The sequence below is a fragment of the Capronia coronata genome, assembly GCF_000585585.1.
Source record: "Capronia coronata CBS 617.96 chromosome Unknown acBCG-supercont1.1, whole genome shotgun sequence".
Taxonomy (NCBI): domain Eukaryota; kingdom Fungi; phylum Ascomycota; class Eurotiomycetes; order Chaetothyriales; family Herpotrichiellaceae; genus Capronia; species Capronia coronata.
In genome coordinates this window covers 4,477,699-4,504,999 of record NW_006912893.1, presented here as the reverse complement: position 1 = coordinate 4,504,999, position 27,301 = coordinate 4,477,699, and the positions used below count along the sequence as shown (strand labels likewise).

The window sequence follows — 27,301 nt, the reverse complement described above, 5'->3', positions numbered from 1 at the left end:
TACATTACCTAGAGTACCTAGTAGGTGCCTGGCCTGTTCGCCTAAGGTCGCCCAGGGAAATTTCCGCGTACCTCAGCCCTGGGGCACGCAGCCCAAGCCCAGGTCAAGCGCGAGTAATAGCAGGGCTCGTTTACCTAATCGCAGGGTTCCTTTGGTTTTTTGATAAAGCCCACCATGCCTAAAAACGCAGGTATATTTCCGCCCACCAGACTGTTTTGGCCTTCTGCTCACCCACGTCACAGGCAGGGGACAAGCCAAGCCTTAGGAGCTCCAAGCCCCCCTGGCCCCGTAAAATCTCTTCAGATGCCGACTGGTACGTACTGACATCGGCACCGCAGCCCTCTCTTCCACCAACTCCATCATCCCAGGTCAAGATCCAAAGTCCTATCGTATTATCGTTCTTCTTTTTCACGTCTGCTCTCGTAATAATATCTCGTTTCTCTCCACCGCACACAGACAACACCCAAAGCCACACCCACAGCGGCGTACGAGTTTGTTGTCGGCCTGAAGGGCAAGATTCACTGCGATTTCCACCAGCCGGACTATCGAAGAGAAGACCGCAGGATCACCATCTCACTTGTTGAACCCCACTACGCTTTGAAGCCCATGAGAACACAGCTCAGCCTTATCGCTAGAACTTTGCCCTGATGGCATGATCATTCTATAGGGATTCGTGCGTTCTCATTGGTGCGGTCTGATGATGGATTTGGATCCCAGACGACCTGCTCAGAGATCTCATGGCTGGAACAGAAGGAAAGGCCTGGCCCAGTCTGGGGCGAGGCACTCTCCCACGAAGTCGTCCCACGTTCCTTGCACGAACAGCCACCGATGATGCAGCCCAGCTGTTGAGGAGAACCTCCTATCCGAATTCGCCCAATGGACAGGAACGGCCGGTGTCCCAACCGGAAGACTCTCGCCACACTGCTTCGAGGCCGCCAGCAGCACCCTCGACTATATCGAACGTTTCCCTGACAACCGGCGATGGTTTGTCGACTTCTAAGATTTATGGGACTTTCGACGGCCCCCAAGATGCTGAGCCCTTGCCTCAGTCATCTGAAACAAATCATGATCACCGACCAGAGGATGACTCCTCACATCCCTCTGTCCACGACGTCTCAAAGAAGGCTGAGAAATCTTCTCCACCCAAATCTGGGGGCTTCCCCCGGCCTGTTGGAGGAACAGAGAAACTGGGTACATTTTCCGGCGTTTTCGTCCCCACAAGCCTGAACGTGTTAAGTATACTGATGTTCATTCGGTTTGGGTTCATCCTTGGTCAAAGTGGAGTGGTTGGGATGCTTGCCATGCTCGTGGCTGCCTATCTGATTGATCTGGTCACGACGTTGTCTATCTCAGCTGTCGCCTCCAATGGCGTCGTTCGGGGTGGAGGGGCTTATTACCTGATTTCGAGGTCACTTGGGCCGGAATTTGGAGGCGCAATTGGTCTTGTCTCCTACATGGGGTTCGTCTTCAACACTGGAATGAATGCCGTCGGTTTGATCGACTGCCTGAACTATAATTTCGGGTCAGTATCTGGCAATTGGGCCAATACTCTCCCCGAAGGGGGTTGGTGGCAATACCTGTGGAGTACTGTTGTTGTGCTCACCTGCGTGGTCATTTGTCTGGCTGGAAGTACCATTTTCGCCCGAGCAAGCAACGGCTTGCTCTTCATTCTCCTAGTGGCTACGTTCAGCATCCCTTTCTCTGCTCTGGTCATGAAACCATTCGAAGCTACCAAGCAATACACTCATTTCACTGGTCTCAGTCTCGACACTTTGAAGGCAAACCTGATGCCTCATTTCACCCGAGGTGCTGCAGGCAGTCAGCTGCGATCGAAAGAGAACTATCAAGACCTCTTTGGTATCCTTTTCCCTGCTACCGGGGGAATACTGGCTGGAGCGAGCATGTCAGGCGACCTCAAGAATCCCAGCAAATCCATCCCTCGTGGTACTCTTACTGGTCTCGCACTGACTTTTATTTCGTACGCTCTTGTTATTGTCGCCATGGCCGCGAGCATCACGAGGGAGTCCTTCTATCGAAACGCCAACGTCGTCCAGGACACGAACATCTCGGGCGTTTTGATCTTGGCCGGAGAAATAGCAACAACGTTCTTCTCTGTTCTGATGGGAATCATAGGGCCTGCCAAACAACTCCAGGCCATCGCTAGAGATAATGTTATTCCAGGCTTGTCAATCTTTGGTCAGGGGACAAAGAAGAATGATGAACCTATATACGCCATCTTCTTCACGTTCGCAGTGGCTCAAGCTACGCTCCTCCTTGACATCAATCGCATTGCATCTCTTATCACAATGACTTACCTCATGTAAGTTTGCCCCAAATTTGGGAGGTTTTGGTTCTGACAGAGAAAATAGGACGTTTTTCGCCCTCAATGTAGCGACATTCCTCCTGAAGATTGGATCTGCTCCTAATTTTCGGCCTTCGTTCCACTACTTCAATTGGTGGACCGCGCTTATGGGGGCGTTGCTAAGTGTAGGCAGCATGTTCTTCGTCGACGGTATCTCAGCTTCAGGTTCAGTCTGCCTCCTTCTCATCCTGATCATCATGATCCATTACACCACGCCTCCAAAGCCGTGGGGCTCGATATCCGAAGTTCTTATCTACCATCAGGTCCGAAAGTACCTCTTGCGGCTCAAGAGTGAGCATGTCAAATTCTGGCGGCCCCAGATCCTGCTGTTTGTCAATGACCCCAGACGAGGTTACAAGCTCATCCAATTCTGTAACTCGCTCAAAAAAGGCGCTCTGTTTATCGTCGGACATGTCATAGTCACTCAAAACTTTGGAGAATCAGTCCCCGAGGCCCGTCGTCAGCAAGCAGCTTGGAACAAATATATCGAGTTCTCGAAGATCAAGGCCTTTGTCAACGTTGCCATTTCGCCTTCGATAGAATGGGGAGCGAGAAATATCTTTCTCTCGGCGGGATTGGGTGGGATGCGTCCTAATATCGTGATCTTCGGATTCTATAACCTGCAACAATTTCGAGCCGAGCAACCCCTAGTGGACATCCCCAGTCCTCCACCGGAGCGGAAGCATGGTTCTCTTCGTCAGCGCCGGACAAGCAAGAGTGTTGTCAGAGGGGAACTACCGACAGACACCTGCTACGTGGAGAAAAGGACCGATATTCAAAGCTATGTGATGGTGCTTGAAGATATGATCCTCAAGCTTCAGACCAATGTTGCTATTGCAGCTGGATTCGGTGACCTCGAGCTACCTAGAAGCTCGGAAGAAACAACCAAGAAGTACATTGATCTATGGCCCATCCAGATGTCGGCTGAGGTGATAGCGGATACTGATGGTGAGGGTGAGGGTCGAAATGTCGTCACAACGAATTTTGACACCTACACCCTCATCTTACAATTGGGGTGCATCCTCCACACAGTCCCTTCATGGAAGAAAGCGTATAAACTGCGCGTGGCTGTCTTTGTTGAATATGAGGCGGATGTGGAGGAAGAGCGGACTCGCGTCACCACGCTCTTAGAGAACCTTCGAATCCAAGCACAAGTGCTGGTCTTTTGGCTTGCTTGTGGCTCCGTCAAGTCTTACAACTATATCATCAACGGAGAAGGTGTGGATGAGGAGACTCAAGAGCAAGTCAACAAAGTGTTGGAAGATGAATTATGGTGGCGCGAAGTGCAGATTATCCGGGGCAAGTCGCAGTCTGCTGACGTTGGTGCCGTGGACGCTCTGACGGTTGCGGACGATGGCATCTGGTCAAGCGCCTCTTTGCAAAGCAAAAGGGAAAATTCTATCATTCGCATCGAGGGCTTGCGCCGTATGTTGGCCGATCCGAAGAAGAGGCCTACTTTTGGCAATCTTTCTAGTCTTGGGTTAAGCCTCTCCATGAGAACGTCTCGCCTGGATGATGATATGCTCAGTCGGCACGCTTCTCACCCAAGCGACTCTGACGGCACATCGTCGGAGGATGAGGAAGAGTTCATGGAAAACACAGAAGATGATGTCAAGGACAAGAGCCGAGATGAGTACTCTGAGGCAAGTCTATCTCAAGAGGACGCGGATGCCCAACAGTCGTCCTTCGCGGACACAAGAGCCGCACACAAGTCTAAAACATCATCGAAGAAGAGCAGTCGGACGAGCTCCAAAAAATCATTCCGGAAGAAAGCAAAGGAGGCACGCTATAGGGAAGGCGTAACCGACCCCTCAGGACCGTTGATCCAATTTGATGAGAACATTCTTGATGTGGCGGGTGAACAGCAAATGCGTGGGCGGGCCATCCAATCTGATGCTGGTGAACATCCACGCCGGGGTACCGGCTCCCCGGGGAACGGTCTAAAAGTCTTGCCCGCGCAACGCCCTCGGACACCATCACCCAATTTTACTTCTGAACCTGTGCCAGTAAGCAAAGTGGCCAGTGAAGAAGGCGAGGGACCTTCCATCATGTTTGCAGATGATCCTCATCCACGGCGACAGAAGGTCGATGAACTGCCGAATTCCGAAAGTTACCCCATTCCCCACCGACATAGTGACAACGGCAGCCCTCCGAAGCCTGCGTCGGGATATCCTACGGCTGCCGCATCACCTTTGTCATTCAATGACCTTCCCAGCCGGGCACAGCATTTGATCTTGAACGATCTGATATCGTCCAACAGCGATAACACCGCAGTCATTTTCACCACCTTGCCAGCACCAGTTGAAGGAACTTACAAAAGTGAGGCTGACAGTCTGAGATACATCAGCGACCTGGAGGTTCTGGTGGGCGGGCTGCCACCAACGCTTTTGGTGCAAAGCAATAGCATGACCGTTACGACGAATATTTAAGACACGCAGCGATTGATTTTGGGACTAGAGCTTTGATTGGAAGGCAGAGTATCATCCGATTTATTAGGACATGCAGGAAATACCTGATGGGGGGTGGGAAATGTATAAAGAATACACATGTTTCTTGGCCATACTGTGCCCTTTCCAATACATCTTGTATTGGGGATGTAGGTCCAGCAGGCCTTCATTGACTATAAAGTTAGACGCCAAATCGAGCCCTAACACCAAACACCTGTTGCAACATGAGTAGTCCTCCAGCCAGTTATACACCACCACACCATGGCAGGCAACACATTCGGGAAAAGGACTCTCTGGAAAGCTCCTTCCCTTGTGCCGTTCAGGACATTCTGTGTTACCATACGAACAAAATCGCATGCAGTGCTTCAAAATCTTTCCGCCCGATTGAGTTTCCTGGCATTCTTAATCTGGCTTCTGGTATTTTGCCCGCGAACCGGCAGGTTCATGGCATGCCGACGGCCCCTGTACGTTCCCGTATCTCTCAGGCGTTGGATATCCTGCTGGATCTGGCGACGGAGGTGGTTTTCGAGTTTCATCGAATCGAGGTGCGCCGTGAGATCGAGGATTTGAGTCTGATTGAGGTCGCCAACTTTCATCGTGTTGTGCAAGTGGAAGCGAGCCATAATCCGCTGGCGCGTGGAGGGGCCAATGCCAAAGAATGTTTCGAGCGAGCGCTGCGAGGTTATACGGGTTAGAGACATACACGCACCAGCCGTAGACTCGTGGAGAGTCAACATACCCAGATGAATCGGTGCTCGGGGAAGTTGACCCCCAGAATAAACACCTATCGCGTGTGAGTCCGCTGCGCGTCGACCAAGAGGGCTTGGTTGTAGCTCACCATGATGCCGCCTCCTCCGCTGTTAGATTTGTCTCTATATTCTGGAGACGTCGTTCATGACCATTCTGAGTGCACTGGACTTCCGGCATTTGGACGTTCAAACTTCAACTCGGAAATGCTTGGCAGCTAAAGTGATGTAATAGTACTAGCGTAGCCTTGCAAAAGCTGGCTTGAGGGCGGAGCACTGGCGTCTTGTGGCACTTCGGGTTTGTATACGTCTTCGAACATGTCCACCTGTCCTCCTGCGTTCGGTATAGAATCACCAACGCTTCTCTCCTCACCAAGTCTTTCCCCTCCGAGCTGTTACCATCGATGATCTTCGAGATGGCTAACATCCAGAGAGTCGTGATCTCGCTGATGGTCATTCTGGCTGCCACCTTCTTATTCATGGGTCAGACCGCGCAGGCAGCCAAGGGTCCCAAGGTCACGCATAAAGTCTACTTTGACATCGAACATGGCGAGGAACCCCTGGGCCGGATTGTCTTGGGCTTATATGGGAAGACAGTGCCCAAGGTAAGCTCTGGTGTGTTCAATCAGCTTCATGTCTAACCTGGGTGCCTTCCTTGCAGACTGCTGAGAACTTCCGAGCATTGGCCACGGGCGAGAAAGGCTTCGGCTACGAGGGATCGTCGTTCCACCGTGTTATCAAGAATTTCATGATTCAGGGAGGCGATTTCACCAGAGGAGATGGCACCGGTGGCAAATCAATCTACGGGGACAAGTTCCCAGACGAGAACTTCAAGTTGAAGCACACGAAGAAAGGCCTCTTGAGCATGGCCAATGCAGGGAAAGACACGAACGGATCGCAGTTCTTTATCACTACAGCCATCACCAGGTATGGACCAGGCCGTTCAGTTCTCCTGACCCTTGATTGACAGTATACAGCTGGCTTGATGGTCGACATGTTGTGTTTGGCGAAGTGCTCGAAGGCTATGATATCGTCGAAAAGATCGAAAATGTTCCCAAGAGCTCTGGAGATCGACCTGCCAAACCGGTCAAGATCGTGAAGAGTGGGGAGCTCGAAGTGCCACCGGAAGGTATCCATGCCGAGCTGTAGATTTGAGGGCTGGTACTGCTCTCGGATTATCATGCGCAGAAAGTCATGCTGAAACAGTCTGATAGAACCTCTCTCCTCGGACGCCCAACCCGATCATGTCGATGAAGACGGGGAAGTGGTCAATGAGCCCGAGACGGAACAGTTATCACCGCCAAAGGATGTCCCTGCAGCCGCAGATTCGACCACTCCTGCAGACGCTATGATTGCTCAAGCCTATGTGCAGAAGCTAGTCCTCTTCCTTCTCGTGGTGGGTCTGGTCTTTTTTCTGTCAAGAAGGCGGAGGTCCGCTTGCGATAAGTTGGATGAGAAAAGCATGGCATGAAATAGATGGCTCGACGGTCAAGCTGAGGAAACCCGATTGCTTGTCCCCGTGTTTACCGAGCGTATAATAGCAGAGCCCTTGTCTCGTATCATTGCCACGAAGCAAATCCAGATCGTGCCCTCCTGTGCATCGGGCCGGCTTATTACTATTATATCACGATCTGACTACACGGTACTACTACTACTGGGCAATCCGCGTATGTTATCGTTGCCTCACCATCGTCACCGCCGCCACTGAAAACTCTTTGCCCCTTGACCTTATCTGATTGTATTCGAAAGAAGACTAGCGGGGCTTGGCAATTTGCTAGTCCTAGCTTCATCAGGGTTTAGTGCCCCTATCCTGCTAGTACGTACTTGTTGTAGTAAGCAAGCCAGGCTCTGCAGGGTTCTAGTGCCTGCGCTTCTGCCCAGTCAAAGAGAAAAAGTCCTGCCTGCGCCTTTTTAAGACTTTTCCCTCTTCAACACTCAACCATCTTCACACCTCTTCATCAAAATCACCGCTGACAATCATCACGGTTCTTGTTATTCTGCCTTTCGTTTGACTTTCGGATAGACTTGGAGAGGCGTTCTGTGTCTCTCATCTATCTGCGGAATCGAAAGCATATTCGCAAAGACAAAATCGCGAGCACAGCACGAATAAACCTTCACCTCTCGATTAAACGCCTCCGCAGCCTCACTTCACCAAAAGGGCTCTTATTACACAACCAGACCTCATCTGTTCAGACACGCATCCTCACCTGCCCGACCCTCTAGATCCCCATCAATTGTACGTCTTACCGAGCGCTGAACCATTCTCGCCGCTCTACCGATCTTCCTCACCCTCCTTGAAACAGTCTCACCGACGTCAGTTCGAGTTTTTTCTCGAATTTTCCACCTCCAATCTTGTTGATACTCACACACTCAAATACTTGTCTGAAGACGCTTACTGACAACAAACTTCAGCAAATTTCAGATTCAATCCAACACGCAACATGGCTGATTCTTTGAATGTAAACGGTCTCTCTTTGAACGACTCGAAGCACGCCCCTCAGGGCCCGATGATCGGTGGTCGTTCTGCCTACATCCCTCCACACCTTCGCGGCTCGGTCGCCGCTCCGCGTGGACCACCTACCACCGGCATGGATGGAGCTGGTCCTCAGCCTGCACCTCAGTCGGGTCCTCAGGGTTTGAACGGCAATGCATGGGCAAACAACACGTAAGTATCTACTGTATCCGCAATCCATATCTTTTACTGACTTCTTTCCCTCAGCAATAGCAATGGCAGTTGGGGCAATGCAGCTGGCCCAGGCGCTCCCGGTCCACAGCCCAACGGCTGGGCCGGACAAGGCGCCCCTCGTCCTTTCAACCCGAACGCGTACGGCGCTCCAGGCGGCGGCCACGGCGGCCACGGCGGCGGTTACGGCGGGAATGCGGCTCGCGGGTCAGGAGACGGACAATGGAAAGATGGACAACATGTTCCTGGTCCTCAAAACCCCAAAGTGGAGCGCGAATTGTTTGGTATTCCCAACGATCCCTCCAAGACCCATACCGGCATCAACTTTTCCAACTACGATGACATTCCTGTCGAGGCTAGCGGCCAAGACGTCCCCGAGCCTGTGAACACCTTTTCCAACCCGCCCCTCGATGACCATCTGATCAGCAACATCAAGCTTGCTGGCTACGCCACTCCCACCCCTGTGCAGAAATATTCTATTCCCATTGTTATGGGTGGACGAGATCTGATGGCTTGTGCACAGACTGGTTCTGGCAAGACTGGAGGTTTTTTGTTTCCCATCCTTTCGCAGGCGTTCCAGCATGGTCCTTCTGGGGCACCTGCATCTGGGGCTGGCTTCCGCCAGCGAAAGGCGTTCCCTACTTCCTTGATTCTGGCTCCAACTCGCGAGCTTGTGTCTCAAATCTTCGACGAAGCACGAAAGTTCGCCTACCGTTCTTGGGTGAGACCCTGCGTCGTCTATGGAGGTGCCGACATTGGTACACAACTTCGATCCATTGAACGAGGTTGCGATCTGCTTGTTGCCACTCCTGGTCGACTGGTCGATCTCATCGAACGAGGTCGCATCTCACTTGCTAACATCAAGTACTTGGTTCTTGACGAGGCCGATCGCATGCTTGACATGGGTTTTGAACCTCAGATTCGCCGCATTGTCGAGGGTGAAGACATGCCCAATGTTCAGAACCGTCAGACACTCATGTTCTCGGCCACCTTCCCACGGGACATCCAGATGTTGGCTCGAGACTTCCTCAAGGACTACGTGTTCTTGTCTGTTGGGCGAGTGGGTTCAACATCCGAGAACATCACTCAGAAAGTCGAATATGTCGAGGACCAAGACAAGCGTTCAGTCTTGCTCGACATTCTGCACACTCATTCTGGCGGTTTGACCCTGATCTTCGTCGAGACCAAGCGCATGGCCGACACCTTGTCCGACTTCCTCATCAACCAAGGCTTCCCCGCAACCGCTATTCATGGTGACCGCACCCAGCGCGAGCGTGAGCGGGCACTGGAATACTTCCGCAATGGTCGATGCCCAATTATGGTGGCCACTGCTGTTGCAGCTCGAGGTTTGGACGTCCCAAATGTCATGCAGGTCATCAACTACGATCTTCCCACGGACATCGATGATTATGTGCACCGCATCGGTCGTACGGGTCGTGCTGGAAACACAGGTATCGCAATCGCCTTCTTCAACCGTGGCAACCGTGGCATTGTTCGTGAGCTTCTTGAACTTCTCAAGGAGGCTCACCAGGAAGTCCCCAGCTTCTTGGAGAACATTGCTCGAGAAAGCTCTGGCTTTAGTGGTGGTGGTCGTGGTGGCCGTGGCCGTGGAGGTGCCGGCCGTGGTGCTTCTGCCACTCGTGACGTGCGTCGTGGAGGCGGAGGCATGGGCGGTGCTCCTTCATATGGCGGCGGCTTCGGCGGTGGTTATGGTGGTGGCGGTGGCAGTGGTAAGTCCTTGCAGCATTTCATATATCGGGAAGAGACGCTAACCAGAAATTCAGGCTATGGTGGTGGCGCGGCATACGGCGGCAGCGGTGGTGGCGCTGGCGGCGCTGCTTACGGCGGCAATTACGGAGGAAGCTACGGCAACCCAGGTGGTGCCAGCGGGCCATCTTCGTGGTGGTAGACAGCCAGCAGTGCTGTTCTGATCGATGGACCATCCAGCGATCTCTTTTTCAGCATGGGTTTTTCGATTTTCCTGTTTTTCTTTATTTCGACATTCTGCTCTCTCGAAGAGTGGCCCTGTGTTGATGAGCGACGAGCAACCAGCAGGCCGAATTGCTCCTGCGTTTGCTCCCTTCGAAGACGACACAAGGAGCATTTTTCGAGACATTTTCTCGGGCACAGCATGATACATGATAGATAGCGTTGGCTTTTCCGATCGATTTCCAGATACCCCCAGCATGTCGAACTTTCCTCATGTGGACAGAGGACGAACGATGTGTGCCTTGTCAACAGACACACCACGGCGTCGGTTTGCAACGAAAGAGAGTGACGAGGTGCAAAGCACAACAGAACTTCGACACGGATGATGACACTCATAACGAGGCCGGATGGAGGCCCCAAGGCTGGAGGCCTGACTCGGCCTCTATGATGAAGGGTGTTTTCACCCCCATACCAAAAGTTATCAGCGGGTTGTTCTCTCTCTTTCGAACGATGGGACATGATGATCAAATAGACTTTTCGACATGAACGATCAAACGAGCTTAGGGAGGCCCAAGGGATGGGGACGGAATCTGGGACACATTTGCACGCGATCTGTGTCTCCCGGAAGGTTCCCGTCGCGGCTTCTATGAGCTCTTCTTACGAGACCCCCTGGGGAAAGGTCTTCGCTGGCTGCATTAGATCAGGCTTGCCAGGCCACAGAAATTAGCAATGCAAGAAAAGTTTTGTACTCAAAAGACGATGGCGTTTTCTTTTCTGTCTTTTTCACACTGTCCGAATAGACCGTCGGCTGCAATAGTGTTAGACTGTGAGCCCTTGAGAGGTGAGCAGATTTCGTTGTATATGACCGACCTATTCCAATCTGTTGAATTCGTTCCATATAGCATGTTGCATCAGGAACATCTGGAATCCCTCTATAGGCCACAACCATCCAGTCGTAGGTGCGGTAGTAGGTGGTATCAAGTTCTCTGTGCCTTCCTTTCAAGACTCGCCCGGTGCCAGTGTTGCCGCTCGTCCACTTCTCAGTAGAAGGGGCTGGTAGACGGGGGGCATGGGTACATACATAGTAGGCTTTGCACTCACAGTGCAGTTGACTGCATTCGAAGCGTTTCTGTTTAGACGCTGTACACCAACGACCCGTCTATTGCTTCAAGGGGCCCTTCAGCCTTGTCTGCGGAAGATCGGAGCCTTGTCGTTGAGCTCCTCTTCGCTGACATGTCCAAGGTAAGAGAACCCCAACAGCTCAGTCGACTCTTGTCCGGTTCAAGCACTGCAATGCTGATCATAGCTGTAGCTATGTTGCTAGGCACACCGACAGGAAGACAGACATTGGATAGGTAACTCCTCTTGGGTTGGGTAAATATCACAGCATAGCTGGGAATAAATTGTGTATGTGAGAATAAAAATAATAGAGACCGAGGATACATTGACCCAACACAAGTCTATACCTCCTATTTACTTTGACCACCCTCCACGATGGCTTCCACAGCATCATTCTAGCAAAATTGAGGCGTCAATCCAAGTATGAGTTCGTTCAGATGAAAGACGGTGTCTTGATGTACAAGGACTATCGCGCAAACCATCATCAAGCACCAGGTTGGGATCCAACACCAGTGAGGTAGCAGGGACAACTTGCTGATCGAGTCATCACTACAGTCTCTGTTGATTGGGCTAAAAGAAGTGAGGACTGCCGTTCCTTGTCTTTGTCGGCCGGCTTTGTGTCGAAGTATCGACCTCGAGGCCCCTGGGCCCTCAAGATTGGCATCCCGGGCGTCAATCAAGGGGAAATTCAAGCAAGTGGAACAAAGAGAAATGACAATCTCATTGTTGGCTGCTGAATATGGAACGGGATCGAAGAATCTTTTCATCACGCCCCCGTCCGGTGCAGACAAGTGCGTCGATGGTGTTAGTCGATCGACTTCGGCTCCTGTTGAGACAGAAAGCCGAAATAGATCTTGTTTGATTCTACCCACAGGAACAAGGCCAAACAGAGGCTATTCTCACATCCACGACGCCACTAAACCCGCGAGTGACCAGGAGTCGCAGCGAGCACGATCGAACAGAGCGTCTCCATAAATTCCACCCTTGGTTTTGGACCGGTCGAGGTCGCCATATTGTCAATTCTCGTACATCATTGTCCGCTGCCATGTGCACCACCAGACGATATTTGTTTCTCTGCTCGCACCCAGCAACACATCGCTTCCGTAACACTGTCTGCGACGATCCAAGCGTGCGAGGATGTGTTGTCCAAGATTACAACGTGTACCTGAAACATCCTTGCCAAAAATGCGCCAACCGGGGTCCATCGGTAGGACATGTTTCCAGTGGAGGGCAACAATTCGCTTTTGAGGATACCTGGTACATCCCCAGTAGGTGCTTCGTGGATGTTGGTTTCCGCAATCTGAATCCATTCACCAGCGACGATCGAAGTACTGCATCGTCCCCGCCGCAATCACCGGTCGAGCCGCCAACGTCACATGCGACCTTAGCGTCACAGCCAACTCCCAACAGACTCACCCATACGGCGTGTGAGAAGCTTGTGCGACGGCTGACCACGCGGAAACCGGCGCCATGTTGCGCCAGGGAGGCCCAAACAGGCGCGTACCAGGCAGTACGAATCGAATGCCGGGACCATCGCAGTCGTGGAAGATTTCCGGAGAATCGGTCTGAATCTCCAATGTAGTATGGCTTGGAGACGTAGAAAATAGAAAAGGCTTCCGTTAGCCATTCAATTGGTCCTTGGGGACCCCTGGATTCGTGAGGATACCCTTGTTGAATGAGATAGGTATTCGTCTTTCATCCTCCTTTTGTCGGGCCTTCGACCTCAATTTCCACTGGAGCAGGCCTTGCCGGTTCACCTTGGGCGATGGCACTGCTCTGAGCTCCTGCCGCAGCCATGGCTTCCTTTTCATCATCGGCGCATCCGCAATCATAGAAGTCCCCAATGTTGGCACAATCGAATATGGGTTTGCCCTTTCTTTCGTTGACCAAGTTATGCACGAAACAAGCCCATGCTGCTGCGCTTGAACGCGAGGAGGTCTGAGGTGGGTATTTCTTGAGGATTTGTTGGAAGTGCTCGGCGCATTCGCCGCATGGGTAAAGGCGGGCGAAGAGGTACAGGTAGTTCTTCAGCGCGTCGCTCTCCTCTTGGGAAGGTTTGTCCGGAAATCGCGCCATCGTGGTATGAAGGACCTTCCATGCTGCCCGTCCCAATTCGGCTTTGAGGGTTTCGTTCCCTAGTTTCCCCATCACGGGTTGTCCAGCGACCACCGGCGGACTGGCCGCCGATGTGTCCTGTGTCTGGAACAATGGCTTGAATCGATCGGCGTGTGACAGAGCCGTCATTGTGCGTTGGTGATCGCTTGTCCATACGATGTACCAGATAAATAAGGCGAAGGCAGATATGACCACCATGATCGGCGGCGGTGCTCGAGGCATGGCGGGTAGTGAGGGACGGAAGGACGGGAGCGCTGAAGCTGGGACAGAACCAAAGAGGCGATGGTCTTCCGACTTTTGTCTGGCGAACAGGTGGCACACTACGGATGGGTGGCCATCAGAAGTGTTGTGTCACTGTGTGCAGCAAAGCAGTAAAGGGGCAGAGGCAGAGGCATAGGCATAGACTGGCTGGTGCTGGGGTTTGAAGCCATCGTCAGGAGACTCTCATCTTCAATTTCGGTACAGAAACACACCGGATATGTTCTTGTATCTGGTTGGTCAAGTAAAGTGGCAAGTGGGGCTTCCAGGAACGGACATTCGAACCTTCCTCCAAGGCTGACCAGCATCTATCGATCTCACGCTCCAAACATCTCTACTCTTGTCTCTCTAATACAGGGTCCCAGCCTCCGATCTCGCACAGACAAAGGAAAAAGTCTCTCTGCCCGCCGAATCAGACTTCGATGAAATAAATACTATTCCAGCGTTTCACAGGATCCATCTTCCCCAGAATTGACCCTTCATCTTGTGTTACGATCGACTGCTTACTACAATTTCCGAACAAGGTCGTCGTCTGCTTACGGCAGTGGAAGTGCTGACGGCGGTCGTGTGAGAAACCGCGCCCTCTTCAAAACCCTTCAACATCCTTTAAGGCCTCTATCCACCACCAGAAGCAGGTCTCTGCCGCAAATATACCGACAGTAGTCTCACCATCTTGCACAGCAACAGGGGTAGACAAACGCGACTGCTTTCTTGTCTTCGGCAAATCTTTGAGGATTGTAGATAGGATAATCGGTCAATTGCTATAGTATAGCAAGATGGCTCCTTTCCCGCCTCCCCCGGTCAACACCATTGGTAAGTCGAATTGGGATCACTTGGAGCTTGATTACTGGATGGTCTAACCACGGCTACAGACTGGAACAATGTCGGCTTCAAAGTCCGTGAGGTCAACGGCCACATCGAGTCGACCTTCAGCCATTCCTCGCCCAACCCATCATGGAGCAAACCACGCTTCGTCGCCTCTCCGCACCTGTCCATCCACGGCATGGCTCCTGGCTTGAACTACGGCGTGCAGTGCTACGAGGGCATGAAAGCCTTCCGTCAGCCCGATGGGAGCATCACCATCTTTCGACCCGACCGAAACGCCAAACGGATGCAGCGCTCGGCAGAGTTCATCTGCATTCCACCAGTCCCGGAAGAGCACTTCATAGAATGTGTCAACTTGGCCGTCGCCATGAATGCCGAGTTCGTTCCGCCACACGAGACCGGTGCCGCCATGTATATTCGTCCCCTGTTGTTTGGCTCCAGCGCTCAGCTCGGCCTCAATCCCCCAGATGAGTACACCTTTGTGGTCTTCGTTATGCCCACGGGCGTTTATCATGGCTCCCATGCCGTTGATGCGCTCATTCTCGAGGACTTCGACCGCTCCGCGCCAGAGGGCACGGGCAGCGTCAAACTCGGCGGCAACTATGCCCCTGTACTGCGCCACAGCGAAAAGGCCCACCAGGCCGGCTACGGCATCACCTTGCATCTTGACAGCAAGACGCGCACCGAGGTCGACGAGTTCTCGACTTCGGGTTTTATCGGGGTCCGCGTGGATGGTGACAAGACCACTGTCGCCGTGCCGGATAGCAAAAACGTTATCGAGTCCGTGACATCCGAATCCGCCTGTCAGATCGCAAGGGATGTTTTTGGGTACAAAGTCGAGAAACGTCCTATTAAATATGAGGAGCTGCCGGAGTTCAAGGAGATCATGGCTGCCGGAACCGCCGCGTCGCTCGTGCCCATCAAAAGCATCACTATGAAGTCCCGGGCTGACAAGTTCGAGTATCCCGTGAATGAGAAGCTGGAACCAGGCCCTGTCTGCACCCAACTGTTATCGACGCTGAAAGGCATCCAGCAAGGAAAAGTCAAGGACCAGTTTGGCTGGAACATGACTGTCACCGAGCCTCCCAGCGACTTTGTCAAGGCGTCCTCGAACGGCAGCCTCAACGGGGCCGTGGACCAGTTGCCATGAAGGACGATCGATCTGTGGGTCTCGTGGCATGCGGTGGCTCAGGCCAGCTATAAAATTGGAGGTTGATACTGTCCTCGTGCACAACGAACGCTCAAAAATGTGTAGATTATGATTGTCCCAAGCGGCAAAGCTCGAAGAATAAAATCCTGCATACAGTACTTCAGGCGTTATGCGCACTGTTACACTATCTATATAAAATTGGTTGAATGCAGGAGCGCGCACATGGTGAACCATGATGCTCCGCTGACTCGGGAAGTATCTGACGACTCTAGGAGGGCCACCGCAGAGTTTACCGGTATGCGCCTCGCGGACAAATGGAGTATTGAAACTGGGTATCGGTATCATGAATCGTTAAGCGTTGTTTGCGAAGAAGGTTCGCCTTATTGGGCTCATTCTGGCATAGGTAGCTGAAAGTCATCGTCGTTCAATTTGGTGTTTTCGAAAGGGAAAACTTCCGTGTCGAACAAATCACCCTCAGGCTCATCGCCGTCAACCTTCGAGGTGTCTTGTTCCAGCAGCTCGTACTCCTTGAGACGGAACCACATGTCGCTTTCCACAGGAGGCGAACCGTACCGATCGCGAAAATCCTTGGGATGAATGGAAGACTGGCTGATCTTTTTCGGTCTTGAAGTCAATCCACCTCCTCTCGCTTCACCTTGAGCTCCTGCCCCTTTTGGAACGATGGAAGGCGCTTTTCTCGCCTTGGGGAACCCAATGGTGTTTTTTGACACAGCAGCTTGGCTGGCGGCCCGCCCGGGCTGTGTTGACCATGAAGGGTGTGGCACTGTAGGATGCTTTCGGTTCACGATGGGGAGAATTCTTTTCTTCTTCTGTTCAGATGCTTGGGTGGCCTTCATAGCGGCGGCTGGTAGTCGTGGCTGCAATTCAGACAGTGCTGCAACAGCAGACCTGGCATTCATTGTGTCAACTCTTGATATTGGTGGGCTGTTCATTTGTGGCCCTGCCATAATCATAGCATCGACCTGCGCGTTCATTTCCTCTGTGGTCGGATACCTGGATTTGTGCCAGCTATCCAGAATCTCTTCCTCCAATTTTCTCTGGTGTTGAATGTGGTCATCCTCCTCTTTCCTCATTCGGAGTGAACTTCCATTCTCATCCTTCTGTGAATGGGAGTAGAGTTCGCCGTAGCTGCGCGAAAGCTCCTCTGTAAGGAGATGATCCTCGCTGAACTCCAGTGGGGGATCTGGCAGGTCGGCCGGAGGAGGCGGAGCGTATCCATAGTCTGGCTCTTCTTCTTGTGCACCGCGACTCGCCGAAAGAGTCGTCGTAACCTGCTCTGCAGGAGCAATTGCGATCTTGGAGCGCCCAGAACGACGTGCGGTAGTGGGTTTCAGGGCAGTGCGGCCTTGTTTCGAGGTTAGAGGTACCGGTGCAGGCGTCTGAAATACCTGGGCTTTCGCATTTGTGGTTTTCGCTCCGAGGGGTGCTCGATTACGAGGTGCTGGTCCGCTGTCAGCCACAGCTCGTGTGTAAACAATAACATATTTAGCCCTACCAAGGGGAGTAACAAATGAATTCTTATCTGGCCTGCTTGCAGCACCTTTGCCCACTGTCTTTTGACCCTTCAGATCTAGAGGACGGTTTTCGTCATTGGGCGCGACCCGGAAAGGGGTCTTCAGACCCCCGGGAGTCTTGGGATGAAGAGCTCGTAGGCCTTGATTGAGAGGCTTTCCGGCGGCGGCGGTTTGGCATGCGTGAACAAGATTCTCCTGATCCCTTGCGGCTAACATGGTTGTTGGGTCTTTAGATAGAGCACCAGGTAATGATTGTTCGTTGGAGAAGTCGTGGTTGCAAGGTTGTTGTTCAAAGCATGGTGTCGTTGACACGCGCAGGTACCTGTAGAATGGCAGAAGAGGATGTTGACATGGTTGTCCCCGCAACCGCTGAGGTAGGCGTGGCAGAAACCCCTGGCCTCCTGAATCCATGGATTATTCGGCACTGGGCGGCGGACAGTCCTGGAAGATGTGAAACGGGGCTTAAAACTCATAGAGGAAGCCTAGAGCCTTCGCCCAACGGCGGGCTAATGCCCCTAGGCTAAGGACAAGGCGCTCCCTAGCAGGCATATCAGGGTTCGAGACATCACCTCAGCCCGTGCAGTAGTGGTGGAGGGCTAAGGGGCCCCTAGGCTCTAGCCTGCACTATCCCCTCCATCTGGTAGTATGCTACTTTTAATCCTCGCCGGCGTCGACTCCTACGAACATCAAGTGACCGCCAGTCGATTCTCCCTTTGGACAACTTGCATCTGACTGCCGCCTTGCAATCTTTCATGACAACGGCCGCCTCGTTGTTATTCTTACCTCGTACTCACCTGGACGCCGCCTTCGATCTCACGTAGCACGACATTCACCATGGACCGGATCAAGGAGGTACGTGTCGGTCAGCTGCACCTTCCTCAACTGCATGTCCCCTTTGTGCAGGCACCACGCATTTCGATACTGCTACAACGGTCGCAGTCTGCCTCACCCAGCTCTGTTTTCAATACCTCGACTCTTTCTCTGCCATTCAATTAGAGCCAACGTCCTTCTTCCCCTCCATCCATCCACCAACGCTCGACCACAGCATCCGTCATGGCGTCCGCATTCGCTAACTTCCAACAGAAGATGAACTCTCTCCGCATCGAAGCGGATGAGAATGCTGCGAAGGCCGAAGAACTCAAATCCAAAGTCAAGCAGTTGGAGCAAGAAAACCTTCAGAAGGAGCAGGAAATCACTTCTTTGACACACCGCAACCAACTCCTTGAGGCCGAAGTCGAAAAGCTGGAAGTCGGCCTCAAAGAAGCCAAGACAGCTGCTGGTGAAGCATCGCAGCACGGTCAACAGAATGAGGCTCTCACCCGAAGACTTCAATTGCTCGAAGAAGAAGCCGAGGCCGCCGACAAGACTTTGAGAGAGACCAACGAAAAGTACGACCGCATCTACATGGGTGATTTGTGCTAATATTATCATCTAGGCTTCGGCAGACCGACGTCAAGGCTGGCCACTTTGAACGCAAAGTGCAAGCCCTTGAGCAGGCTCGAGACGAATGGGAAGCCAAGTACGAAGAAATGGCCAAGAAGCACGCAGACCTGCAAAAGGAACTGCAGGAATTGGAACAGAGCATGGGCAATATCTGATTGCGAGGGGATCAACTGTATTCTGGTTGCGTGAGAACTGACGACCACGTCTGGCAAGTGATTGAAGGCACGATGCATAGACCATGACACGCCTACGATACCATGGGCATTCAATACAGTGCGAGCGTTAAATGATTTGGTGGACGAGGGCATTTCTCAGCCAGCCCGCCGTTCTCGAGCTTGCCTCTGATTCTTGGATCTCTCTTTATTACGTGACGCTTTCCGCTCGGCTTTGCTCTCATACCGGAAACTCCTCCGCTTCTTTCTACTTTTGTCGGCACTACCATCAGGCTTCTCCTTTGTCCATGTCCGTTTCTTCTTCGCGGGTACCGAGTCTTCTGGTGGGGGCCCTGCTTGTTTCTCGTCTTCTCCACTGCCCGGACCATTCTGTGACATGAGAATGCCCTCACGGCTTACATCCATACTCTCGACTGTCACAGTTGTATACTTGTCTTCGTCGATATATTCTGCTTCATGGTCGATAGGCTCTGGATCTGGATCGGAAAGCCCAGTCCATTCGTCATTGGAATCTGTAGAAGAGCCGTTCGAGTCGCTGGTGGGGGACACCGGTCTGAGCAGGGCATTGACCTCCTGAACATGTCGCTCTAATTCTGCCTTTCGTTGTTCCCGCAGCTGGCGACTAGAGTCAGCAGGATGTTTTAAGAAATGAGATCCTTCACCCTACCTTTTTCCGCTCTACTATCCTTTCCGCCCTCGCTTTCTTCTCGGCGATTTCCTGTGCCTGCTTTGCCCTTTGCAGTTTCCGCTTGTGGAATCCGGTAAGATATTCCTGACGAGCGGCGGGATCGAAAGTGATCTCTTCAACGACGGTGGGTTCTGTTCGTCGGCGCTTAGTGGGCGGAGGCATATCTCTGGTGTATTTTCGAGTCTGAGGGGTACGCACGTTGCCTCTTCGCAGTTTTTGCTAGGAAAAGATATCGACATCTGCGTCGGCAATGTATGTCCTAGTAACACAAGAAAGTTTCGCCGCAAACCGATCAAACTTGCCAAGTATGACGGCGGAACTTTCCCGCTGCTATAACAAGCTCCCGTTCCTCTCATCCCGGCACCACTACTAGTTATCTCCAGGCTCGGTGGAGTTTCCATGCAACTTTTTGTTCGTACTTGGTGTCTTTCACGGAGGGGAACCCCTTGCCAGTCCGTGGCAAGGCTGGGCTATTTGATGATGTCTACGTTCCTCCTTCATGGCGCGCAACGTACAGCCCTGGCACTGGTCCTATCATGGTCCGTTGCCTTTGGGCTTCTCCTCGCCATCCATTCTTTATTGTTTCAGCAGCTACGTACTGAGTCGGACCAGTATGAGCATCAGAGCTAGACAGGCTATGACTCCCACCCAATTCAGGAGAGGTTACACTTATGGCAATGCATCAGGAGAACATGTTATGGCTAGTTTTCCGGGTGGATTCAGCAGTAGACCTGCTCTATGACGCCTGTCATTCAAGGCCAGGCCTTTCATAAGCCCTTTTCAGTATCTTTTCCAAGCTTTCATAAGTTTCGCGAACTGGCCCAGGCCATTTCCTGGCCATGCCGGCAACCGATCCGCATGCTGCTTGCGGGGTTTCCTTGCCGTGCTTGGCCCAAATCTGGGGTTCCGAACGTAGCAAACTGCCACGTCGTAGAAGTACAGCTTACGTTGTCTGCTGCAACGTTGCCGATGGAAGGCACTCTGCCACTTCCCTTGGGGGTATCAACAGTCTTCGAGAAGTTTGTCCGCTGAAGAGTCGGAAATATGCTCTTTGGGCGCGAACGACATGCTCTTTCGCGACACTCGAAAGTAGCGCGTGCATGGTAAAGGTTTGCCGTCAGCGTAGACGTTGGTGATGTCTGTTGCCCTATTGCAACAACGGTACCACATCTAACGGCCTCCAAATCCTGGAGGAGGGAAGCCCCTGCCCTGGCCCGGCGGTGGGCCTTGAAAGCCAGGAGGTGGCTGGAATCCCGCTGGAGGTCCGCCAGGTGGTGCGCCGAAACCTGGAGGCGGTCCTCCGAAACCCGGCGGTGGAATACCACCCGGGGGCGGAATTCCTCGACCGCCAAACCCTGGAGGCGGTGCTCCTCCTGGAAAACCACCTTGAGGAAATCCAAGACCCGCAGGTGGTGGTGGACCACCCATTCCCACGCCAGCTGCTGGGCCCCCTAAGCCTACCGGTAGCCCTCGACCAGCAGGTCTGGCTATTCCGGTCCCTGCTTGCAACGCACTTGGAGCTCCTCCAGGTGCCGATGTACCGAGGCGCGCAGAAGGGTCAGACGGTGGAGGGCCTTCGACACTACAACTGACAATGTTTGTTCCTCTGAGAATAACAAGACCCAAGGTGCGTTTTTCCTCGGTCTCCACCGCCGCAGCCGATCCAGAGGCTGCAGGGGCGGATGGCTTAGTTTGCTTGCGTTTGACCTTGCGGAACTCTTCGGTGTCTGCGAGAACGAGGTTCATGTGCTGTGTTGAAGATTTGATGTTAGAAATCGCATCTTCCAATATGCTGAAGCATAGGGTCAACATGAGTTTGAACTTACTTTGTCGAATGCAAGCATCTGTCCAGTCATCTGTCGGCCGTCGTTCATCGTCACGCGCATACGGTAGTTGATCTAAGCAGTAAGTTAGTATTCGTGGTCGAGGCTGCGCGGTCAGATGTATGGCATACCAGATTTTGCTATCACGAGTTAGTGTTGATGGTTCCCACCAAAAGAGAGGACAGCGAGGGAGCAACATACCATCTTCCCTTGCTTGTTCGCCATCTTTTGCGAATTTGCGCACGAGTGCGGCTTACTACTCGGGATGCGATGAAATAAACGTTAGGTTGAGTTGCTCAAAAAGTGGTTTCACGCGCAGTACTGAGCCGCAGCTCGACCACGTCCGCCAGACGATGGCTGCAACGCTCTTTGTAGGGACGCAGATGCAGGCCCGAACTGGCAATATTCTTTGAACTCGGAGAATACTTGAAGTGAGGTTGCTCAGGTCGGAGCGCAGTCGATCGCGAGGCTCAAAAAGGCTGCCAGCTGCGTCCACAGAGGCAACCCAAATAGGATTAGTGCATACCAAATCTTGGCGCGCCAAGGTCTTTCCGTGCAGTGTGCGCACTTCAGAATTTCTGACCTCCATCGTCAATCGTGCGAGTGGGAGCATCACCAAAGCACTCAAAGAAAGTCAACTCTGTCGCACTCGTTAAACCCTCCATCTGAGACCAATATTCAAGATGGCGGAAGGCAACGACAAGAGCTCGAACCCTATGCGAGAGCTGCGCATCGACAAGCTCGTCCTGAACATCTCAGTTGGCGAGTCTGGTGATCGTCTCACTCGTGCTGCGAAGGTGTTGGAACAATTGTCTGGTCAAACCCCCGTCTACAGTACGTATGATCCTTTCACGGCCTGCGCGTGGTAGGCCGCTGAGAGACCCCATTGGGCCCAATCTGACTCTCGTGTGCAGGCAAAGCACGATACACCGTGCGCTCGTTCGGTATCCGTCGTAACGAAAAGATTGCTGTCCACGTCACCGTTCGAGGCCCCAAGGCCGAAGAAATTCTCGAGCGTGGCCTCAAGGTCAAGGAATACGAACTTCGCCGCAAGAACTTCAGCGAGACCGGCAACTTCGGCTTTGGCATTTCCGAACATATCGATTTGGGTATCAAGTACGACCCTGCGATCGGTATCTATGGCATGGATTTCTACTGCTGCATGTCTCGACCGGGTGCAAGAGTGGCCAGACGGAGGCGCTGCAAGAACAAGGTCGGCCGCAGCCACAAGGTCACCAAGGACGACACTGTCAAATGGTTCAAGACTCGATTCGAGGGCATTGTGCGATAGACAGCCAGCCACATAATTGCTTTATGATGGACAAAAACAGGCATTCTTACGTCCTGGTGGCCAGCATTGAGCAGGAAGCTCATCGGCGGCGGCGGCGTCACGTCTGTTGAGGGAAATGATCTCGTTGATCTCGTTACGCTCTGTAGACCACATTCATGCTGCACCGCTGTCTGTGGCTTGAGGAGATCACAAGTCCTACTGAAGGCTTGCCCATGCTGCTTGTATCTTACGGCAAGACATGGACATGTTCCAGAGGGCTGGAATGCAACAAATTCTGATGAAAACCCCGGCGGGTCTTTGACGCCACTCTACATCTCGATCGGTTTTGTACTTGTCCATATGTGCCTGCACTATAGATTGACAGTTTCATCAATTGCTTGCACATGTGTCGCCAAAAGATCTCGTGACACCAGCCCAAATGCAGACCCTTCCCAACGCCATGCTACCCAAATCGTATATCCCAATTGGCATAATTCATAAACCCAACTCGCAAGGAAATTTTTGATGTCATATCTCCCGAAGCATGCGTTAGCGGATGTCATACCTAGATCACGTCCCAGATGCTCGATGATCCGCAGATGCCGTCGTTCCATGCTTGATAATCACGCTCGAGGCAAGACTGTTGCGTAGCCAAAATCGTCATTGGCTGGCCTGGTGGTGTTGATCTTCCGATATGGTATCGTCTTCAGTTTCCTGCGTAACTGGGGTGTTCGGTTCCGATGCGCCGGAAACACTGATGCTCGGGAGGATGAGTTGAGGTAATTGTGACACAGGGTTCCCTGGAGCACTACTTGACGTAGCAGCAGCACGGGCAGCCGCGTTGCTTGCTGCTCGTCGGGCCACAGCAAGCTCATACGCAGGAGCGTCGCCCCATTCATGAACCTCGTAGTCCGGAGGGCGGTTCACTCCCTCCATATCGCTCTGCAGAATCCGCGAATCACCGATATCATCTGACTCAGTGCTTTCATCCGGCGTGAACCTGTTCGCCGTGGGAGATGAGTTTGTAGTCCCGCTATGGGGACCATCGCTGTGGGAGCTGCGGGCGCGGGGTGAACCCGGGCGCGCTTGATGCTCCGCGTCCGAACCAAAGGTCGATAGACTATTTCCGCTGATGGATTGATCGCGAGTACGGGGTCGGGAGATTGTGGATGTCAAGGTCGCGTCGGAGAGTTGTCGAGGGCGTCCCTCTACCTCGCCCATGGGTGCGGCGCCGCTCAGCAAGCCACCTCGCTCCGATTCATTGCTGTTCGCGCGGAGCCGAGTCCCATCATGTCGAACCTCGCCCAGCAAACCATATGCGACACTCGTCACTTTTCTTTCTCGCCCGCGGGATTGGTGTTCGGCAAGCAGTGTCGCAGCAGAAACGGTCGCTCCACCGTTGACAGAAGTGGAACTCTGGTTGGCCCGTAACCGTGATTGTCGCCTCAATTCTTCTAGTCGTGCGCTATCTCCTCGTTCGCGTGCTTCCCTTCTCTCGCGCCGGCGCTCTTCTCGCTCAGCCACTTCGCGGCGCCGAGCTACACGGATTTGGTACAGAGACTCCATCAGGTCTTCGCGCCGTGTTTCCTCTTCGTCCTGGGTTTCGGGGAACTCGACCACTGTATCCATTCCCTCCCGTTCACCTTCTCGGCCCAAGACCTGCTCCGTATCTTTTGGAGTTCGGGAATAAGCAGGTAGAGTTATAACGCTTCTAACGCTGGTATTGCGGTCCACTCCTGCTGCGGGTGCGGCGGCTCCGATGTCGTTACCATTGTATGCCGTATTCGCGGACGACAGATCTCGGTTCCGAATTGCAGAGTACTTCCCGCCCGGACTCCAAGTGCGCCACTTCTTCTTCAGAAACTGTGTAGGGATGTAGCGAGGACTCTTTCCCTGGATTCTCCAGCGTCGTAGAAATGAGTAGAAGAGGATGGACAAGGTGACGAGAACGACGATGACAGCAACGCACTGCATGACCTTAGAAACCTGTTCATGGACGACTTGTAAAATACTCACTGCAACCGCCACAGCAGTGCCACTGACCCCTCCAGTGCCGCCGTTGTCTCGCCTGCCTTTGAGCGGCTGCTGCCGGGAAACCAACCGGTGTGACAATCTGCTCTTAGCCCTATATCTCTGAAAGTCTGAGACGACCGCCATGCCGATTATGATAACACGGAACTTTTGTTCAACTCAGGACCCGCAGGGAATGGCTAGACTACCGGGACATCTGATCAAAGCGGTGTATAGCCGGTTTTCCGAGAGGCCAAGTAGGCTCTGGTGGGAGGTGCATCGATTCACACCCGTCACATAAACAGAATATGCAGAAAACCAACTGTAGGGCAAATACAAGATGTAGGTAAGACTTGACGACGAAGGGGAGGTGTGAGATGTGGTAAGGACTGTGCAAGTACAATTATGCAGTCGTTGAACTGCCCAGCTTGAAACAAGGTAGCCTCCAAAAGTTGGAGCTGACCTCTAATAAAAGTGGTAAGCAGATGGTCGCCGCACAGCCGCGTCTAGCATTGCCTACTACTAGGAGGTACTAAGTAGTATTTAGTCATTTTAGTGCTGAGACAATTACTAGTAGTAGCAGGGATAGCATACTCATAACGCATCTCCTGAGTTTGGTATCGCTGTTCGCGTGATCCCCGTGCTTATGCCGAGTGAATTGCAACTGGACGACTGTTGAAGGACGGCCAGGGCAATGCATGTGCTGTCTAACGTAGCCTTCTGCTTGTTCCCGTAACCTTGGGCATTCTACCGAATCCTTAGTTCGCAAAAGTTGCCGACAGAACGAAGGGCTGACAGGCGGTAATAACGGGGTCTGGCAGGTTGCAACTGCAGGCTGCGCCTTGAAGCGGCGGGGGAGCTTTCGACGAACGGTCTGTAAGATGCCGCTTTTACAAGATGCCTCTAACCACATTCAGGTGTTTATTTGGATCATGTTTTCGTGCCCATCATGTTCCCGAGACTAGTACTTTACTTCTCATCATCCCCATCGATTGTTCAATATCGCACAGTAGACTCGACATTCGCAACCCTCCATGGCTCCTTCAAGGTTCGACCATGGTACCATCGGTACCAATTACAGCAGCATCCACTCCGCCGATGCTTTCGTAGGCGACTATCAGGTGCGACACATCCCTAAAGCATTTGACGAGGCTGAGCTGACTATGGCTTGTTAGGTCATGTACACTCCAGGCTCAACAACCCCTCCCCTCGATCGCATGCAAAAGAGACCGACTCGCTTTAGCAAAGTTGTGTCCTCAAAATCTCAAAATGCCAGCCAATCTTTCGTGCTTCCGGCCAACATACCAAACACCTCCCAGATAGTTGGAGACCACGGTTCGCTTCCCAACGTCCAGGTCCACTACACCATTCCTGCCGACGAGAAGCAAATCGTCGCGTCCTTACGCACTCTACAGCGCGATCTCAATGAAGCCGTGCAAACCATCAACTCTCTTACTAGGGAACGCGATGAGGCATTGCTCGAGCTTAGGTTGCTCCGAGCCTCCTCGAAGAAACAATCAACACCGGCAAAGAAGAACAGAGCATCGGTACGCGTGGAGGAAGAGCTCTTCGACCTTAGCCGTTCGATGGATCCACCTAAAAGATCTCCCGCGAGACGGACATCGACCAAGGATATCGCTGCGGAAACAAAACAGGCCAGCAAGACCACCAACTCTGACGACGCGCGAGTTCTGTCCCCAATCGCCATCAACCAAGCAACCTCGCCGACTCTTGAGAAACGACCGGTCAGTAAGGCCCATGTGCTTGCCAACAGCAAGTCTCGTTCCTACAAACGACCTGCCGTCAATGATACCGAGAACAGCGTGATCGATGATCCTACAGCCGCCTCCAACACCTCCCGCCGCCGTCGCTACTTGGCCCTAGACCAGAACATGACCTCTGCCTACATTCTACCTGATATCACTGTCAATCCGCAACAGAAATCAACGCGGGTCCATGTGTCATCGTCTGCTCAGAACGTGCTTCATAGGCATGACCCTGAACATGTGGGAAACTGTGCAGTGTGCCAGAGACTCACGGCGAAGAGAACAAAGCATGTGACGCACGAAGATTCCACGGCCGAAAAACCAGACTTTACTGCACAGATAACCCAGCTGATGAAAGATGCCATGCTGGAGGAGCCAACCATACGTCCCAAGATTTCCCCTTGGTTGGCACTTGCTAATGTCAAGAAGCTGCTTTCCGATCAATTCGATGAGGCCAAGCGAAAACATAGTCAGGCGTGGGAGAAGTACGATGCAATTGAAGCACCACTCAGCAGCAAGAAACATGCCGCAGCTAGTCAGGATCTCTTCTATTGGTCAAAGAAAATGGAGGAATGCAGAATCAACCTTGATCAGCTGAGAGACGTCGAGGAGGGTATGGGAGATCAACATGAGCCGTGATTTTCTGTTCTTTTTACGGGCAGAATCAACAGCCAGGATGTTGCTGAGTAGACCTGTTTGGGATCCTGCCAGTGTGCTGGCAACAGTCGCTGACGGTGACTGGTTGGGCTGGTGAGCGACTTGGGACTTAAGGCTGCGCATATTGTGGAGTTACCGCTACTTGTCGAAAGTATGGACGACGGATGATTAAATAAACCGCATCCTTAAGAATCGAGCATCAGGTTAAGGGCGAAGTTTCAAGTCCCGAACAAGTGGTTCCTTGGGCATGATCAGTGCAGTTTTGAATTTTGCATACGTTTTCCTCCACCATGCCGTGCTAT

General features: G+C 52.7%; 14 protein-coding genes across 14 annotated transcripts; 8 read left to right on the top strand and 6 right to left on the bottom strand.

Moving 5' to 3' along the window:
- Window positions 1-737: 737 nt before the first annotated feature.
- On the top strand, window positions 738-4,791 carry A1O1_01611 (uncharacterized protein; the record flags this gene model as incomplete). The annotated part of the gene is made up of 2 exons (XM_007722524.1): window positions 738-2,320; window positions 2,370-4,791. 2 exons carry the CDS (start codon window positions 738-740, stop codon window positions 4,789-4,791), a joined length of 4,005 nt encoding a protein of 1,334 aa, XP_007720714.1.
- Window positions 4,792-5,174: 383 nt separating this feature from the next.
- Window positions 5,175-5,650, bottom strand: A1O1_01610 (30S ribosomal protein S13p/S18e; the record flags this gene model as incomplete). Its single annotated transcript, XM_007722523.1, has 3 exons — window positions 5,175-5,483; window positions 5,549-5,593; window positions 5,648-5,650. 3 exons carry the CDS (start codon window positions 5,648-5,650, stop codon window positions 5,175-5,177), a joined length of 357 nt encoding a protein of 118 aa, XP_007720713.1.
- A 321-nt stretch (window positions 5,651-5,971) lies between these two features.
- Window positions 5,972-6,704, top strand: A1O1_01609 (peptidyl-prolyl cis-trans isomerase B; the record flags this gene model as incomplete). Its single annotated transcript, XM_007722522.1, has 3 exons — window positions 5,972-6,160; window positions 6,217-6,482; window positions 6,533-6,704. The coding sequence occupies 3 exons, from the start codon at window positions 5,972-5,974 to the stop codon at window positions 6,702-6,704; spliced, it is 627 nt and encodes a 208-aa protein (XP_007720712.1).
- Window positions 6,705-6,762: 58 nt separating this feature from the next.
- Window positions 6,763-7,026, top strand: A1O1_01608 (uncharacterized protein; the record flags this gene model as incomplete). Its single annotated transcript, XM_007722521.1, has 1 exon — window positions 6,763-7,026. The coding sequence occupies one exon, from the start codon at window positions 6,763-6,765 to the stop codon at window positions 7,024-7,026; it is 264 nt and encodes an 87-aa protein (XP_007720711.1).
- Window positions 7,027-7,996: 970 nt separating this feature from the next.
- Window positions 7,997-10,147, top strand: A1O1_01607 (uncharacterized protein; the record flags this gene model as incomplete). Its single annotated transcript, XM_007722520.1, has 3 exons — window positions 7,997-8,220; window positions 8,275-9,968; window positions 10,023-10,147. 3 exons carry the CDS (start codon window positions 7,997-7,999, stop codon window positions 10,145-10,147), a joined length of 2,043 nt encoding a protein of 680 aa, XP_007720710.1.
- A 2,834-nt stretch (window positions 10,148-12,981) lies between these two features.
- On the bottom strand, window positions 12,982-13,623 carry A1O1_01606 (uncharacterized protein; the record flags this gene model as incomplete). Its single annotated transcript, XM_007722519.1, has 1 exon — window positions 12,982-13,623. The coding sequence occupies one exon, from the start codon at window positions 13,621-13,623 to the stop codon at window positions 12,982-12,984; it is 642 nt and encodes a 213-aa protein (XP_007720709.1).
- Window positions 13,624-14,435: 812 nt separating this feature from the next.
- Window positions 14,436-15,634, top strand: A1O1_01605 (branched-chain amino acid aminotransferase; the record flags this gene model as incomplete). Its single annotated transcript, XM_007722518.1, has 2 exons — window positions 14,436-14,472; window positions 14,532-15,634. 2 exons carry the CDS (start codon window positions 14,436-14,438, stop codon window positions 15,632-15,634), a joined length of 1,140 nt encoding a protein of 379 aa, XP_007720708.1.
- Window positions 15,635-16,023: 389 nt separating this feature from the next.
- Window positions 16,024-17,385, bottom strand: A1O1_01604 (uncharacterized protein; the record flags this gene model as incomplete). Its single annotated transcript, XM_007722517.1, has 2 exons — window positions 16,024-17,096; window positions 17,151-17,385. The coding sequence occupies 2 exons, from the start codon at window positions 17,383-17,385 to the stop codon at window positions 16,024-16,026; spliced, it is 1,308 nt and encodes a 435-aa protein (XP_007720707.1).
- Window positions 17,386-18,222: 837 nt separating this feature from the next.
- A1O1_01603 (uncharacterized protein) lies at window positions 18,223-18,767 on the top strand (the record flags this gene model as incomplete). The annotated part of the gene is made up of 2 exons (XM_007722516.1): window positions 18,223-18,557; window positions 18,605-18,767. The coding sequence occupies 2 exons, from the start codon at window positions 18,223-18,225 to the stop codon at window positions 18,765-18,767; spliced, it is 498 nt and encodes a 165-aa protein (XP_007720706.1).
- Window positions 18,768-18,923: 156 nt separating this feature from the next.
- A1O1_01602 (uncharacterized protein) lies at window positions 18,924-19,635 on the bottom strand (the record flags this gene model as incomplete). The annotated part of the gene is made up of 2 exons (XM_007722515.1): window positions 18,924-19,400; window positions 19,453-19,635. The coding sequence occupies 2 exons, from the start codon at window positions 19,633-19,635 to the stop codon at window positions 18,924-18,926; spliced, it is 660 nt and encodes a 219-aa protein (XP_007720705.1).
- A 1,008-nt stretch (window positions 19,636-20,643) lies between these two features.
- On the bottom strand, window positions 20,644-21,521 carry A1O1_01601 (small nuclear ribonucleoprotein B and B'; the record flags this gene model as incomplete). Its single annotated transcript, XM_007722514.1, has 4 exons — window positions 20,644-21,222; window positions 21,300-21,371; window positions 21,428-21,436; window positions 21,498-21,521. 4 exons carry the CDS (start codon window positions 21,519-21,521, stop codon window positions 20,644-20,646), a joined length of 684 nt encoding a protein of 227 aa, XP_007720704.1.
- Window positions 21,522-21,979: 458 nt separating this feature from the next.
- On the top strand, window positions 21,980-22,587 carry A1O1_01600 (60S ribosomal protein L11; the record flags this gene model as incomplete). Its single annotated transcript, XM_007722513.1, has 2 exons — window positions 21,980-22,130; window positions 22,211-22,587. The coding sequence occupies 2 exons, from the start codon at window positions 21,980-21,982 to the stop codon at window positions 22,585-22,587; spliced, it is 528 nt and encodes a 175-aa protein (XP_007720703.1).
- Window positions 22,588-23,226: 639 nt separating this feature from the next.
- Window positions 23,227-24,723, bottom strand: A1O1_01599 (uncharacterized protein; the record flags this gene model as incomplete). Its single annotated transcript, XM_007722512.1, has 1 exon — window positions 23,227-24,723. One exon carries the CDS (start codon window positions 24,721-24,723, stop codon window positions 23,227-23,229), a length of 1,497 nt encoding a protein of 498 aa, XP_007720702.1.
- An 887-nt stretch (window positions 24,724-25,610) lies between these two features.
- Window positions 25,611-26,981, top strand: A1O1_01598 (uncharacterized protein; the record flags this gene model as incomplete). Its single annotated transcript, XM_007722511.1, has 2 exons — window positions 25,611-25,697; window positions 25,752-26,981. 2 exons carry the CDS (start codon window positions 25,611-25,613, stop codon window positions 26,979-26,981), a joined length of 1,317 nt encoding a protein of 438 aa, XP_007720701.1.
- Window positions 26,982-27,301: the final 320 nt, after the last annotated feature.